The following is a 16,175-nucleotide window of genomic DNA, read 5'->3' on the forward strand; positions in this document are numbered from 1 at the left end:
GCTTGCTTTGATGCTTTGCATCGTAAGGCACACTGCTATTCCCTGCCTCTTTCAGGCTGACTCTAGCTTTCAGGTTTTTGATTGCTTGCCTTTTATTGCTCTGTGCCTCAGTTTACTCCTCTGTATTGTGGGGTTAATAATTTCCTGGCAGATATAACCATGGGGTTATGCTAGTGATTTTACACATTCATAAAGCACTTTGCGAAACTACCCTGACAGTGACAATGTGATGAGCGGCATATTGATGTTATTTTATTGAAGAACCAGAACAGAACTGGCAAGGTAGGAGTGGAATTTCAATCAGACTTAGCAGGAGCCCCAGCACCGGCTGAGGCTGGAGAGGGGTTGTGGGCGCTGAGTCCCAGTCAGGATGAGGCTGGCACACGATCCAAACGTGTGAGTCAAGAGACCTGCACTGAGTAATATGCTCGCACCTTATGGGTTTATATTCCTAATGGAATGGGGACTATAGCCTGTAAATCTGCAGATCGTAATTCACAGCCAGTGACGCTAGCAGATCCAAGCTCATGGCTTTAAAATCGTGAATTACAGAGCTTGGCTGTGTAACTTTTATTAGGCAGGTTCTCCCAACGATCTAAATGTCCAGATCACTCCAAAGGTTTCGTCTGATGCTGTAAAGTGAGAATGCGGGTCGAGTGCCGCATGAGGAACAGAAACCCAAGAGTGACTTCATCCTCTAATAACTCCACCAGTGCCATCTCCCAGGGAACCCCTTTGTATTCAATTAGCTAATGTGTGCCTAGCACTTGGAAAATATAGAGTGCTATAGAACTGCTAAATGTTGTTATTTAACAGCACATATTTAGTGGTTGCAGCCCTGTAGTAGAAGTCAGAAAATCTACACTGTAATTGCCTGGTGCTGCTGCAGACTTTGCTGTGATTTGAGCAATGCCTGGGGATTTTTCTTTTGTAAAAGTTCATTAATTCCGGCTGCAGACCTTCAAGGCCTGCTTTTTCTGCGATTTCACAAACCAGCTTATTGACTTTTTGTGGGCACTCTAAAAAGTGCTCTAAAAACCGAACCCAAAGAAGGGAAGAATTCAGGCAGCCAGAATTTGCGTACCTGAAATTAATGTGGGCATGAACTTTTATGGTCGTCCTCGTGTCTCAGGTTACACTGGTTGGCATAAGACTGCTGCAAGGAGCTAGGCTGAAACAGGGCAAAGTGCTGGTCAGCTATTGCAATTATTCCCTTCCTTCTAAGGAGGAAGGGAAAAAAATCATTGGCTGTAGAATAAGGGCATAATCAGGAAGGATGCATTTTGTACCCACCTCCTTGGTTTGCACCCGGCGTGCTCACCGAGTACCCTGATCTTGCCTGAAAGCGTGTGGTCACACAACTCTTTTTGTGCAGATGGTTGTTACAAGAGAGCTGGGGGGAGTGTGGCGCTCACGGCCTCCGGCCAAAGGGGCACGGAGGAGGCTAGGATGAGGTGCACGAAGGCTTGGCGTCTCCATTAAATAGTTTCTGCTGGCAGGTATGAGTTATTTCCCTAACGGCTCCTTGCTCTTACTGCATTGAAAAGCTATCTTCTGTCCTGCAATAGCACCAGCCAGCGCTGCAGATGAGAAAGAGCAAGTGCATGAGAAGAGGAGAGAAAAGCAGTCACAGAACTGTTAAATGTGCAAGTACTAGCTGCCTCCTCTTTGTCTAGCAGTCAAGGCAAGGTCAGCTATGTCTGTTGTAGTTCTGCTTGGCCTGTTTAAATATTTCTTTCTAGTTTAGGTAAAAATTGCCTTCAGTATGCATCTTTCTGAGTTGACCACACTGAGAAATCCTTGGATCTGACACCGAATCCCTGTGTACCCTCTACAGAGTCATTCACGTGTTGGAGTCTGATTTCTGAAATATGAACAGTATTTCTCTCCCTCGGTCTGACCTTTAGGAAAGTAAAGGCATTAATACCTGCATGCAAATACATGGCGAAAAGAGCCATCTAAGATCCTATATAACGTGATCTCCAAGAGCAGAGTTTTCCGCCCCTCCCCTCGTTACGCTCCCCGCTTGCAGGCAGCGCTACAGGAGGCCTCTGTGCTGGACTGTTTGGCCATCGCTCACCGGCAGAAATCCAGATATTCCCTCTGGGCCCGTGGGAGGTGCAGCAGGCTGACTGAGGCTCTGGAAATCAGCTGAGTGGCACAGGCCTCGAATGGCAAATGAGTTTGCATTTGCAAAATGTGGATTTGAAAGCGTCAAGCGTGGTGAATGACCACGTAGGAAAGTAAAAACAGACCGGGACAGAAGCTGAGCCGGCAGCTACTGAAGTATCTGGATGCTCTCACCCCTTTGCCCCCTGTAGCAAGGCTGACCTTACCAAATCTCTCCTATTCCATTCCAAATGAAGCGTGTCCCCCACGGGCTGTTTATCTCCATCTCGTTGCGTAGGCAGCTCGTGGTTCAGTGACTTGTTTCTGATCCGGGCAGGCAGTTCTGGTGCGCGTCTGATGGAAAAACGTTTAAAGGAAGAAGGTAGGAGCCAGAGCTGAGGGAAGAAAAGGGAAACGGCAGGGGAATGGGTTCATGCAGGCCGTGTGATTGCTGTGCGTTACAGAGTGGATGCTTTGTGAGTATGACAGCAACAGAAATGGGGTTTTCTGTAGCTGGAGGTTTGCCTAGAAAAAGACAGATACAGACAGAGTCGGCTATAGAAGAAGACCAAAGCTTCCACTGAAAAGCCACCACAAACGTGAGCTGAAAAAAGTTATTGTTAATGTTTGAATTGGATTTTTGACTCTGTGGGGAGCGTGTACAGCATCTACCGGTGGCTGCTTTGTCCAGTGCTCCTGCTGTCAGCCTCTGCCTCCGTCCTCGGTGGGGAGAGGGGCTCTTCAGAGCGGGTCGGAGCCGAATGGGCAGGAGTGCCCTCCGGAAGGAAAGGCTGCTCTCCCGCCATGGGCTCTGCAGGAGCCTGGCTGGGTGGTGGGAATAACCCCTGCTAGTCAGTTGACCTAAGGAGACCGAATATCCTAGTGGCTAAAGAGCTGGGGTTGTACTTGGCAGCTCTGGGCTCAGCCTTGTGACTGTTGCACGCTCTGGGCAAACCATGCCTCTGACCGTGCCTCGGTTTCCCCTTTTATACAGTGAGGACAGTGGTGCTGATATCCCTCTTGAAGGATCTTATAACTAAAAGTAAAAAGAAAGTGGGCTAAAGGTAGAGTGTAACAGTTCTGCCAAGGCCTGAGCAGTGTTAAAAGCTGAGAAATGTTTTCAGGGGAGAAATAAATAAAGGCACCAATTTCAGATTCCTTGAGTTTTGGGAGGTCCAGAGAGATTGAAGCCTTGGGCTTTGTGGCTGTTTTGGAATATACGTCTCATTTTCCTTCCCCATATAACGAAGCCAACGGGGTGCTCAGGCAGCTGGTTGCTCTGTGCCCCACACCGTTTGCCTCCCGGTTCTGGCTGGGGGGAGGTATTATTTTGCAGGGGCTCGACACGTCTCCTGCTGCTCCGTTGGCATCCGGGATCTCCTCAGGCCCAGACCCTCATTAGCCATCTGCCCTCGTTCCACGGGCTGACAGGATGCGGTGTGTGAATGGATAACCTGTCAAGAAGGCAGGAGGATAATATCATTCAAATGAATCAATAGTTCACAGGCAATTTCATGTTACCTAATGTTAATGCAGTTGTGTCCAAAATGCACTTAATCCTGTGTCTGATCGCATTCTCGTAGGAGCTTGCCGTGCTGGAATAGTGTTGTAACTCCCTGCTTCGGAGATTTACAGACATTGTTCCTACGTGCCCGCATGCGCAGGAAAGATAAAAAATGACTAGACACACTGAGATCTCATAGTCCACAGAGCCAAAAGACATTCATATTAGTGATGGAAGAGAGTGAGTATCCAGCAGTTTCTGAAACTATTACTCCCACCTTCTCGCTCCATTTTAGCAATTAGCAAAAGAGAAATTAGTGAGGAAGGCACCATTATTTCCTGCTAATAGGACAAGGAGGGTTGGAGTCTTCTTCAGCAAACTGGCTTTGTCGAATAACGCTTCCGCTGACACAAGCTCTCCCTTTTTACTTGTATTTTTTTTACAGTCCTTGTCATCTTACCACTTTGCTCCTCAGAAGCAGAATAGGAGCAGGGCTCTGCGGAGCAGTCAAAGCTCCCTCTCTACAGGGGCGTTAGGGCTTCCTGGAGTGATATCTCCTACCATTACATGACGGACAAAGAAGCTAGTGTCATGTCCTTTTTACAGAGGGGCAAAACCATGGCCTCCGACAACATGAAATGACTTGACCAAGGTTAAAGAAGTCCATAGCTGAGCAGTGAATCCAGCAGGAGATTCCTGACTCCTACTCTGGCAGTCTAACTCCAATATTGCGTGACCCTCTCCCTGCGATGGCTGTAAGGTTTGGGTCCTTAGGGCAGGCACGTCTCTCCAGGTCTCAGTGAGAGCAGTGGAGGAGACCCTCTGACTGGCAGGTGGGAACAATGTAGGCAAGCCCTATGTGGGAGAACTGGCTTAATTTAATAATTAAAACTTGATGTCACCAGATTGGAAATGGTGGTGGTACAGCGGCTTCACTTGGCAAGTGATAGTTGCAGCTCAGGCTCTGGTTCAGTTCAGGGCTCTTTCAGAGGAAATTAAAAATAGTAACGAAAGGACGTGAATTTCTTTCCAGACATGGGTCTCCATGGTCTGTTGCTCTTGGCAGCCTGGGGATTCCTCGTGCCCCGAGTTGGGCTGGAGAGCCGCAGTCAAGCGCGCTGTTAGTGTCTGAAGCTCTCAGCCGCGGCAGGTAACGGTTATGACTCCCAGAGGGAAAGAGCTCAGAAACGGAGCGTTCTCTGACACTCCCCAGGGATGCAAGCTGGCTCTTGCTTCCCTGTCTCCCTTTTTTAAAAGTGAAATGGTCCCTGACCCTTTATTTATTTAGCTGAGTGCAAGCAATGCAGGGGAAGCGAGGGAATCGGGAGGAAGCCTCCTCATCAAGGAGGCCTGGGCCATCAGAACATCAAGCAGCAGGGCAATGGCAGGGCTGGTGACACACTGTGGGGGGGACTTCCCTGGAGACTGGAGGTTGGTGTGCTCTGAATGCCAGCTGGCTTTGTGAGCGATAGCCAGGCACAGCAGCGTTCTCGTGGTGCACAGAGCAAGGTTGTTCTTCTGGCAGTGCCTCGGAAAGGACGTTGCTTGGAAAGTATAGATCTTCTGAATACCACTTTGCTCTGGACCTCCCATACCCTCCCTCTCTGACTATTGGAGCAGGTTATTTGCTTCATTTGAAAACAATCAGGCATCTTCCTACCTCTGCCGTAACCTTTGTGTTACAGGGAATCTCCTACTGCCCTGTCAGAGGAGTTGGTTTATAAACCACAAAGAATAGCACTACTTTCTATTTTAAAAAAGGAAGTCCATGTGACGCAGCTCCTACTAAGTACAAAAATTCCTCCTGCTAATCCTACTTGTACATCTCCGGCCTGTTTGGCAGGAACTATTGCTCAGGAATGACGCTTCTGCAACTCACGTTGTTTGGCGTTTTTTGGCCTTTTTGAGGAGCTTGCCGAATGGCGTGCTGGACTTAGCTGATGTCTCTGTGAAAAGTCTGAGAGAGGCCACCGGCTGAGCCCATCTCTGGCCCATGGCTGGTCATGGTTAGCACACAAGCTGTTCCCTACTGGCAGATAGGTGGATTTCAGACCTAACTTGGAGGTGGGTTCTCCCAGCCACCGCGTGTGGGTTCTCTTAGTTTCTTGGTCCCACCTCCCCTTCAATGGTATTGCATGGTTTTGAAGCTTCTGGTGCTTGTTTTCTCCCCTAATCCTGATTCTGTTTTGGATTTCCGGGCTGCTTTAGGAGTTTTCACTCCAGCGATTGGATGGCCTACTGGATGACCGAGTCAATATCCTGGGATTTTCCATTTTCAACCAGTCTCACGCATTCTTCCAAGAGTTTGTCCAGAGCCTCAACCAGTCCTGGCAGGAGAACTGCGATCACGCTCCTTTTACTGGACCAGCGGTAAGTAAAATCCTTCCCGTCATCCAGAACCTCCCTCGGTCAGAAGGTGCAGTAGGTCCATCTGGAACATGGGCCCAAGGAGTCCAAGAGCCAAGGGAAGCCTAGCGAAAAGAGCCACAGGCTTGTTTTTAGCGGGCATTGGGAATGCATTGCAAACCCCATGCAGAGGTAGAAACTCTGGTCTCGAAGGTACGGGTTCATAGTATTGACTGATTGTTACTTAATCCTACTAACCTCTGGGCTCAGGGTGTCAAGCTGTGACATACGTGGTGTTCTCCAGATTTGGAGAATTGTAAGGCAGTCCTCTGACAGCCTGCAGTTGCCCAAACGGACCTCTGGGAAGAGCTTTAAAGGGCTTATCTCTACTTGAATGGCTGTCCTGCTTGAAATTCATGCCTGTCTTAATTTAAATTAAATTTATGTGCAAGTTTAGGAGAGAACGCCACCCTGATTCAGTGTTACCCTTATGATATTTGCCCTGGTGTATTTACCTTAGAAAAACAGCTCGTGGAAGCGAAAGAGGGAGTCTGGATGCAAATAGCACAGGGAGAGCTGGGCTTAAGCAGATGCCAAAAGGCTGTGTTGTGTTGCGTGCTCTAACATCTCCCTGATGAGCCCGCAGATCGGTGCTGAAATCTTCCCTAGGGACTCTGAATAACTGGAAGGGTTTGCGAAGCAGATTTGCCAGGTTGGGAATGCAGGGGGCTGTGCTTGGAGCTGGGGAAAGGGAGAGGAAAAGGCCCTCGGTGCAATGTTACCTCTTTTTAATGAACTCAGAGTCCCCTTGACAACCTGAGGCAGCTGTGTATTGCTGAAAACCTCCTTATTATCACTACAAAGCGATTCTAAGCAGGCAAAATAAAAGAGTCTTCTGCCCTTTGTGTCTGCACCTCTTGGCTTGCATGGAGGCAGCGGAGCTCTGGCTGTGGTGGAGCTCTGGCTGTGGTGAGTACGTGACTGGGACCAGCCTGCTCCTCCCTCAGTGCAGCCCTCCTGCACAGAGGCAGCTGCAGTGAGCTCGCCGGCCAGCCAAATCTCCGCAGGGTCTCTGTCAGGAAGCTTCCTATTTGGTTGACAGTTGCAGGACTGTTCAGAGACATTAAAAATTAATTTCCTTCTAATAAGAGAAACAGAAGACACCAGGGACAGGACTGTTGCAGAAAATAACTGAGCTTGCTGCTCCTTCTTAGCCTGGGTTGTCTTGAATGACCAGAAAAATCTGTAGGTGGAAGGATGCGAGAGTATGCCCTACTGCAGCATTTTTTTGTAAGAGTGAATGAGTTCAGAGCTGAATGGAGCTGTTTGGCTTGTGAGCCTGAGCCTAAATCACCCCTCCATGCAATATTAAGCCAGCTGGATGTTCTTTTCATTCATTCATAAATCACGTTCAGCAACACAACAGGCTTCCTGCTGGTCCCAAGAGGACACCACTGGAGAGGGGAGCTCAGTCACCCTGGATCACACTGATCTTGCACCGCTCCATGGCACATCCAGCCCTGGTGTCACTAGAGGCCCTACATGGGGCTGCAGTGCCTTCTCTTAGCTGGCTTCCCAAGCACCTGCTCTCAGGCTGCTGTGGACTGTACCAGGTAGCTCCCGGTATCCTAGATGTTGTTCAGCCGCTTAGGAGAAACTGTTATGGTTGTTGTACCAATGGGGGGTTGAGGTATGGAAGGGAAGTGATTTTTCCCGTTGTCAGAGGCAGGTAGTCTGCAGCACTGCTAGAAAACAGGTTCAGTTCTCCAGAACCGTGATCCACAGTCTTAACCAAAAGCTCTTTGTTTCTTTCTGGTTAAGGTGAGGTTCACTCTGCCTTCTTACTGAGGCTCCCATTCCCACTGAGCCATCCTATCCCAGGGGAGGAGAAACGTGCCTTGCCTCTGGCTCTGGTGAAATGCACTGCAGCCAGGCAGGACAGTTGTCTCCTCTCCTGTGTCTGCTAGGGGAATCCATTATTTTGCAGTGCGTTGCCTCTCTGCCGTTGGTAATCTGGCAGGTCTCATCTCCCAAACAGTGTCTTTCTGTGTAAGAACTTACCCTTTTAGTCCCGAGAAGCAGATATCTCTTGGGATAGCTCATGCTAAAAAGAGAAAAGGAAGCTCAGCAGCTGGAAGTGACAAGAGGGAAGTTTCCTGTGAGCTGCAAAATCTCAGGGCTTTCTTGCAAGGGTTGAGCAAGTGTCTCAGGAAGGAGGAGGGAGCTGCTCGCTCTAATGCCATTCTCATTAATCACATTGCAAAGAAAGGAAATCAGAGAAAATCATTCAAATTACAGATGGCTAGATTAGGTAATTAGAATTTAGGCTAAAACAGATGTTTGTAATTAAGTGTTTATTTCATTGAATAAAATCCAGATTGTAAAGTCTATTTCACAGGATTTTAATGATTTTAATTCTCTGTGTTATGTTTGGGGGCAAAGATGCAGATGACAGTGTTTTAGGAAGAAGAAAAAAGCCCACCGCACAACCTGAACCATCCAAACCTGCCCATATTTCCCTGGAGAACAGCTTCCCTTTAAACATGGCCTTTTACGTAGGAGATTTCTGTAAATAAAGAATACAGTGCGATCTTCCACTCCACCGTGCTGAACCTGCTGTTAATTTTTAGAAGGCCAGATTTGGCATTTAGAGGAAGATGTGCTGCATCCAACAAGAAGCCGTAGGGTACCAGGGCTGAGATCGGGTACCGTCCCTGCTCCAGAGGCGCCGGGGATCCTGACGCGCTCAGGTAGTTGCCTTGAATGCACTGGGGAGAATGGTCCTGCCAGCCGATGTGCACAGGGACTGGAGACCTGTTTCTTGCCCCTTTCGAATTAGCGAGTTGTTCCCAGTGCTTCGTAGCGTGTTTGGGCCCTGCAACGCATGACTATTTCTTGGGTACAGCCTGCTCCTAGTGCAGCTGGCCAGCGCGCCCAGGGGAACCGAGCGACGAGCCTGTCTGCCCAGCCCACCGTCTGCGCTCCCCTTTGCTGGAGCGTCGCTCTGATGAGGCATCCATCACGTTGCAATTTTCATCAGCAGCTTTCATCACCAAGAATTAGGCTTTAGGGCTTGAGGGAAATCTTCTGAGACCTGAGAACTTGTGAGAGAGGCAGACCGGCGCTGAGCTTACCGAGTCTTTCACGTGCAGTCTGCCGCTACGGGAAAGGTACAGCAACTACAGTGACCTGCACAAATCGGGTGAGGCATGCGAGGAAGAGAATCAGTTTGTTAGCAAGCGAATTGGCTTTTTATGACAGAGTGACAAAGCTGTGATTTAAAATGAGAACGTAAAAGTAGCCAGAGATTTTACAGGCAGCATGGCGAAACTTGAGGCAGTGTACCTGGGAGCGGTGACAGATAGTCCCTGCTGACTCTACCTGGAGCGAGTTAAAAAGATGCTGCTGCCTCCGGCTCTCTCTGCACTGTTCTGCTAAAGGTTATGGCCTCAAGGCGTGGAGGCCACGTGGCTGCTCCAGTGCAAAGTCAGGCAGCCTAGCTTAAGTCAGTGGTAACTGAAGCGAGCCTTTTGCTATTGCCTTTATGGGCAATGGGAGAGAGCTCAAGTGGTGAGCTTCTCACCCCCCACCCTTCCCCTCTCCTCACCGGTTAACCTTGCTAAAAGACATTTTTCTACCTATGGAAGACCTGTAAGCAGAGGAAAGAAGAGTGTAATACAGCAAAGGGACTGAGTGCTGATGGCTTTCAAAGTGATATTGAAGGGACGGGGCTCAAGGTAGGTGTTTGGATGGAGGTGCCTGGGTCTGTTTACTTGCACGTTGCTGTGTTGCCAGGCCCCCGTGTGTTTAAGTGTCATGCTCCAGGGCCCACAAAATTCAGAGGCTGGCATGGGATCCTGGTTTTGAGGCCAGTGGGGCAGGGAATGGCTAGCATAAAAAATGATATGCGGCCTAAGAAATGGAAATGGCGTGCTGCTGAAAAGAGCTGTGATTTAAAAAAAAAAAAAAAAAAAAAAAAAGAGAGAGAGAGGGAAAAAAAAGAGGTAATTTGAGGACATGGGAGGGATTTCCCATTCCCTACTGAGAAGACTTCATTTTCTGCATCACAACCGCCTCCCTGTTCCCTAAATTGCTTGAAATCATATGAGGGCCCACCAGAAATCCTAGCAAATTGTTCAAGGCTAAGAAGTAGAATATTCCAATCAATAATGTCAAATGCTTCACTGAGATTTACAAATTTCTTGCTCAACAGCTAATAAGAGATCATTAACTGCTCAGAGAAAATGGAAAAGAAAGCCTAACAGGAGACAATTAAAAACGCTGGGCCAATTTTCAGATCGGGTGTGAGTTGGTGAAACTTTGGGGCTGCTGGCATTGCATTTGCTCTCAGAACATTCTTCCTTGGCCAATTGCTATTAATATGGATCCTGATTCGGGAAAGCAATTGATAGTCGTGTATGGTATCCTGTAATTTGAATGGGATTCAGTCCACGGTTAAAATTAAGTGTATGCTAAAGAGCTCGGTTGAACAGAGGCCAAGGTGAGGGATGGTATTAACTGGAAAAGTCCTATTTAGAGTTTGTAGGACAGGAACTTATATTGAGGGGAGAAAAACAAGGGCAGGGAGAAGGATGTATCAGCTCCTTTAAGAAGCTCTGGAAAACGCTTCCCAGGAGGGGAATTCTTAGAACAGATGTGACTGCTAAGTGAGAAAGGCAGAAGACTTGTCACCAAACATAAAGGAAGAAGCAGCACAGGAGAGAGGTTGCCTGGGTTTGTAGAGGGAGCCGTGGTATCTCGTGTTTGAGGCAGGGTAGGCAGGAGGAAGCCCAGGTGCTATTCCCGCCCTGCCTCCAGCTCCTCGTATGTCCTCAGGCGAGCCACTCGGCTCCCCGGCACTACCGTTTCCCTCCTGTAAAATAGCCGTAATAATACTTCACAGCTCATTAGTCAGTCAGTCCATATTGTTAGCTGAATGCTCTCAACGCTGATGATAAAAGGTGCTGCCTGTTGCATGGGAGGAGGAGTTGGATCCAGCAGATGCCAGTCAGGTGGCTCAATGCTTACTGGAAAGTGCCCGGATACGATCAGAGCAAGAGCATGGACAGACTAAGCAGGTAATGGTAGACAGACGGGTGGGTGTAGGGGGAGCATCCGGAGAGCAAACGTGAGTCAGTACCGGGGAGAGGAGGCAGAGGGGTTGCTGGGGCCGGCAGAGCTGGTGGTTGGGTTTGTTGTTGTTGTTGTTTTGAGGTTTTGTTTGTTTGTTTTTTAGCCTTTGGCTGGAATTATGCCTTTTAACTCATGCAGGCTTGTACACCTTAAAACCTTAGGTTGCTTGTTAACTGCCTAATCCCAGGCCATTGAAGTCGACCAACTTCTTACCACTGATGTGAGTAAGATCAATCAGGGTTAAATCTATCTCTGTTCAGATTAGTAATGCGATGGGAGCCAAAGGTTCATTGGGATGATTGGACTGGGCGAGATTGTCCCTGCCGGGCAACTGGCAGAAGTGAATTAACCTAATCAGACTTTGGGAGGAACAGGAGCCTGAGATATCGCTGAAGTGTCATCAGTCACAAATGGGGTAAGATGGGGGAAAGGAGCCACAGGCCAGACACCGAATATGTTGCTGGGAGCTGGGATGGCGAGAGGCTGCTCTCGGAAGTAGCCGTGAGGAAAATGTAGCCTTCCTGGTAATGAGCTGCAACGGCTTAATTCCAGCAGAGTCAGGAGGTGACAATAATTGAAAGCGAAATCTTAGTCACAGCAATGAACATGAGAGAGCAAATGACCGATTATGAACTAGATCAAAAACATCAAAACTGTTGTGCATGGGTAAGAAACACGGTGCGTGAGGCTTGATGGACAAAGAAATCTGATTAAGGGCAAACAAAACAAAGACGAAAAGGAGAGGGGACGAGCTCTGTGGATTCTGGCCATTGCTTCAGCAGTGCCATTACAGTGCGGATAATAGCCGACAGGAGACCGGAGGCTGCAGTGAGAGACTAAATGGTCTCTGTGGGGCCTGATAGCCAAGACTTCAGTTGTCTGAGAAGTAGAACGAGCAAGACCTCAGTTCTTGTGGATCTGCATCTCGTAGTGGTGCTTGAATGAGGATTTTCTGATGCCTAATAAAGGGTGAAGCATCACAGACACTTTGTGTTGTGGGTGCAAAAATAGGATCTTTATTTTGCCCATGTGCCCATTTTTAGAGCTCTGAGTGACCCTGGGGTTCTCAGGAGCGTTCCCCATGTCAGTCGTCCTGGCCAGCAGATGAAACAGGTGCCACCAAAGGGCCGAAAACCCGCCGCTTGATTAGATATGCTTTGTGTCTTTAGGGAACTGATACAGAGAAGAATGGGAAGGGATGAGTACAATAACGAGTGAAGAAACTGCGAGGAACAAGCAAGCAGAGATATAAAGGATAAGGAAGCAAGATGAGACAGAGAAGTGTAACCGGCTGGGACAGGGATTGGGGCTGGCAGTGGGATTTCCTATGTCCCAGTGATCCCTGTGCAGGCTCACACAGAGCCGTGGTCCAGGGATACCCCGCTGTCCTTGCCCCTGCCCTCAGTACCTGTCCGGGCAGGGCAGGTGGGGTGCACAGTGTTGCTGGAGCAGAACGGTAGGCGTTTAGCACTTGCTGTCTGCACAGAGCTGGCCAAGGATACTGGCTGATCTAACCGGGGTCCTAGCACACGCGTGCTCCTTTCTGAGCCCCACGCGGGCTTTGGACAGAGCCCTCTCCAGCTTGCTGCAACGTGCCAAAGGTGCAGGGGCAGGCTGGTCAGCAGGGTCTGGAGAGGGCAGTAATAGTGGTTCTTTGTCATGTGAGCTGCAAAACATCTCTGTCTGCCCTGAGCCGTGTGCAGGCGCTGCGTCTCCAGGCCAGCTCTATGGGGAGGAGCTGCAGCTGGGGAGAGGTCAGGTCTCCAGACAGGGTGTGTGAGCACATGTAGGCTTTGAGAGCGATGTCCTGTGGGCAGCTGTCTAGGCCGCCTGCCTGGCATACGGAGCAGACTCCCTCTTTCCTTAGTGTACGTGTTGGCTATACAGCACAAAGAAGCTCTAAGCTTTATTTAATTTTCTAGCCTTCAGTGCTAGTCCTGAAGGATGTCATTTTTTTTCCTTCCCGTTGCCCCCAGCTCTCTTCAGCCTTGCTGTTTGATGCTGTTTATGCTGTGGTGACTGCTGTGCAGGAGCTGAACCGGAGCCAGGAGATTGGTGTGAAGCCCCTGTCCTGTGGATCAGCCCAGATCTGGCAGCATGGCACCAGCCTGATGAACTACCTGAGAATGGTGAGAAGGGACTGAAGTTTGCTGACGTGTCAGTAGCTAGTGCTTTTCACTGCCAGAAGCAAAAAATGTGTACCTATACGTTGATGCTGGCAGAGTTTTCGAGCACAGAGTATCGGTCTGTTTGAAGGTAGCACCGGGAATGAAAAGAGAGGAGATCTGAGAGATGGTTTATCATCGGCCTTGGAACGACATGAAACTCTCCATCTTTCAGGCTTTGCTACAGAAAAAATGAAATTCAGTGAATTAAAGTATGAATGTTTCTAAGTGATTTGAGCCCTGTTCTGAGTGAACTTGAGTTGATACGAGGTCATGCAGTACAGCTGCTCAAAGATCAGTGGCAAGAGGTGAGCCTCCCTATGAAGGGGTCTGGACTTCTTTGAACCTGAAAGCATTGGTTACTGGAACAGATCAAACCTCGTTCTGGTACAAGAGCAGACCCCCAAGTTTCAGCCCCCTGAAACGGTTGGAGTTTGTCGCTCTGATCTCTCGGGACTGAACTTGAGCTGTGGTTTTGGACTGGAAGCGTGCAGAAGGAGCATGCTTTCTGATGCAACTGAAACCTCGTGAGACGAGGACATTTCGTGAGACTTTTTCCCAAAGGGAGGAGCAGCCGAACCTGAACCGTATGGTGCTTTGGCCCAGGCGCGTGAACCCTACTTTAAATCTCACCCTCGGTCAAAGGCAGTAAAATTCTTCAGCTTCCCCTGGCTCTTCTAGGAGGCCCATTAGCTCGCTGTTGTGACTGAAAAGGTGTTCCAGCAGCAAGTGAGCAGTGTTTAATCTGCACAATGAAGCTAGACAATCACCTTGGCTCCCTTTGCAACATGCTCCTGTGTTAAACACAAGCCCAATGCAGTGAAACAGCATGTAACGGCTTGTGGAGGAATCCCCAGCTTGTGATTCAGTGTGACACAGTTAAAAGCTCGTGCCTGCAGCAGAGCGGTGCGTTGCTATCCCTGGGATGGAGGGAGGCGGTGAGGGGCCGGGGAGAGGATCGTTCCAGGCGGAGGGGAAACAGTTGGGCATGCTGCACCTTCCTTTGCTGGTTTCTCTGCTCCCCCCGCTCCGCTTTGCTCAGTGCTAGCCTGGCCAGACTCTGAGAGCAATTAGGATCGTGACGTGAAAATTGTATTACTTTGCCATCTCCGTGTGTCTAACGGGAGGCTGGATGCCGAGTGTGCTGAGCAAAGAGCAGGCACCTCAAGGCTCTGCCTGGAGCGGTGAGGGTGCGCTGGCTCGATGGGCGCTGTAACTCACTGTCTCTTGGACAGGTAGAATTGGAAGGTCTCACCGGCCACATCGAATTCAACAGCAAAGGTCAGCGATCCAACTACGCCTTGAAAATCCTGCAGTACACGCGCAACGGCTTCCGGCAGGTAGGACCGGCGCCGCTCGTCCTGCTCGTGCTTCTGTTTATAAGCTTGTGGAGATGCACCTATTGAGGGTGATTTGGTTGGGGAAAAACGTGAGCGTTTCCCATGAAACGTGGAGAAACGGTACTATCAAGCTCTCTGAACTACTCTCTTGCTTCCGTGAGGGAAAACTAAGGGGGAAATTCCATGTCAGCCGCTCCGCACCGTCTGTCCTCGGTACGTGGCATGCTGGAGCCGGGTGCAAGATAATTTACCTTTGGATTTATGGTGCCTGCACTTCTGTAACTTGTTTGCTTAGCTCAGACTCTCATTTGCTTTTTGTCTCAGTGCTTGTGGGTTCCTCACACTGTTAGGCCTTTTGCCCTCTGCCTCTCTCTGAGGGATATTTTTTGGCGTGAGCTAAGGTTAAGGATACTGTGTGGTACCGCAGGTATGAAGTTGGTGAGACTGTAGGACACGTGTACAAGGAATTAGGGTTTTACTGGTGAATCCAAACTTCCTTCAGGAAATAAATGAAAGTCCTCGAAAATGGGTTTTCATCTGTCTTATTTCCATGTTGAGAGGTTCATGTCTGCCCTTTTCTCAGAGATTGCCACTTCTTCTAGGCACTGCAGAGAGCAAGCTGTTGTATCTTACCCCACACCAAGATAGCGTTTTTGGCATTAGGAAATCTCTTCTGCTGGCAGCAGCCAGTTTTAGCCTTGGCAGGAACGTTACCAGCCAGCTCTTACCTGTCGAGTGACAGCTCGGCTTTGATGTTGCCTTTAGCTCACTCTGAGTGAGCGGAAGATCAGGATGGCGTTTTCTCCACAGTAAGATTTCTTATAGCATCATTGCATTTTAACCATTTCCTGAACCCCCAGCATACTCTGAGTAAAAGTGACAGGTCCAAGCCCATCTGCTTTAGTAAGAGCATCCATTCAGCTGGAGCAGGGGAACTAAAAGCTTTAATACCCACTGTGATTGCTGTATTTTTAGTGTGCTTAAATGTGGCAGCGAGTTCACCTTAAATGTGCAGGTCCTCTTGGATCAGTACTTCTCCAAGAACTCCACAGAGATGTATCTCAGCTCCTCACTTGGATGACAGAAACGGTCAGTTTTTCTTACCATTGGTGAATAACTGTCTTTACAGTTTGGGGGCAGCTGATTTTCCAAGCTGTAAAAAAAGCTCTCTCCTTGTTATGGAGACCAGGCAAATGATCCCAACACTGCATCTTACTGACAAGGTCTGCTTAGCATTGATATGATGATGATTAAACAGCTTCTGCAACACAGTCTCCCTATTCAAAGAGCAGACCTCTGAAACGTGATGATGTAAGGGTCTCTGCTTGTATTTCGGATGATGCATGGTCAGTCTTCCTTGCCTGTAGCTGTATTTTCCCTAAAGAGTGGTATGCAAACTTGCTGCAGGATCAAGGAGCGATGCTTGTTCCAGACCTCTCCTGTGGTGGGAGGTCTGTAGCCCCATCTGACACGTATCTCTGCTTTGCCCCACATTCCCAAAATGCACCAGGCAGGGAGGACAAGTGGTAGCAGGGGATTAACCCCAGCAGGTGGAGGCAGCGGGAGCATTGAATGCGC

The 16,175-nt window shown here is 49.0% G+C and overlaps 1 protein-coding gene across 3 annotated transcripts in view; it reads left to right on the forward strand.

Moving 5' to 3' along the window:
- The window catches only part of GRIK4 (glutamate ionotropic receptor kainate type subunit 4), a 223,356-nt gene that overhangs the window by 168,836 nt on the left and 38,345 nt on the right, over positions 1-16,175 (forward strand). For all 3 annotated transcript variants that reach the window (XM_068916506.1, XM_068916508.1, XM_068916507.1), the window contains exons 8-10: positions 5,822-5,983; positions 13,069-13,221; positions 14,493-14,597. In XM_068916506.1, the coding sequence (XP_068772607.1) occupies positions 5,822-5,983; positions 13,069-13,221; positions 14,493-14,597 (420 nt within the window). The remainder of the gene's footprint in view (positions 1-5,821; positions 5,984-13,068; positions 13,222-14,492; positions 14,598-16,175) is intronic.

Source organism: Struthio camelus, chromosome 22, assembly GCF_040807025.1.
Source record: "Struthio camelus isolate bStrCam1 chromosome 22, bStrCam1.hap1, whole genome shotgun sequence".
NCBI classification, from domain to species: Eukaryota; Metazoa; Chordata; class Aves; order Struthioniformes; family Struthionidae; genus Struthio; species Struthio camelus.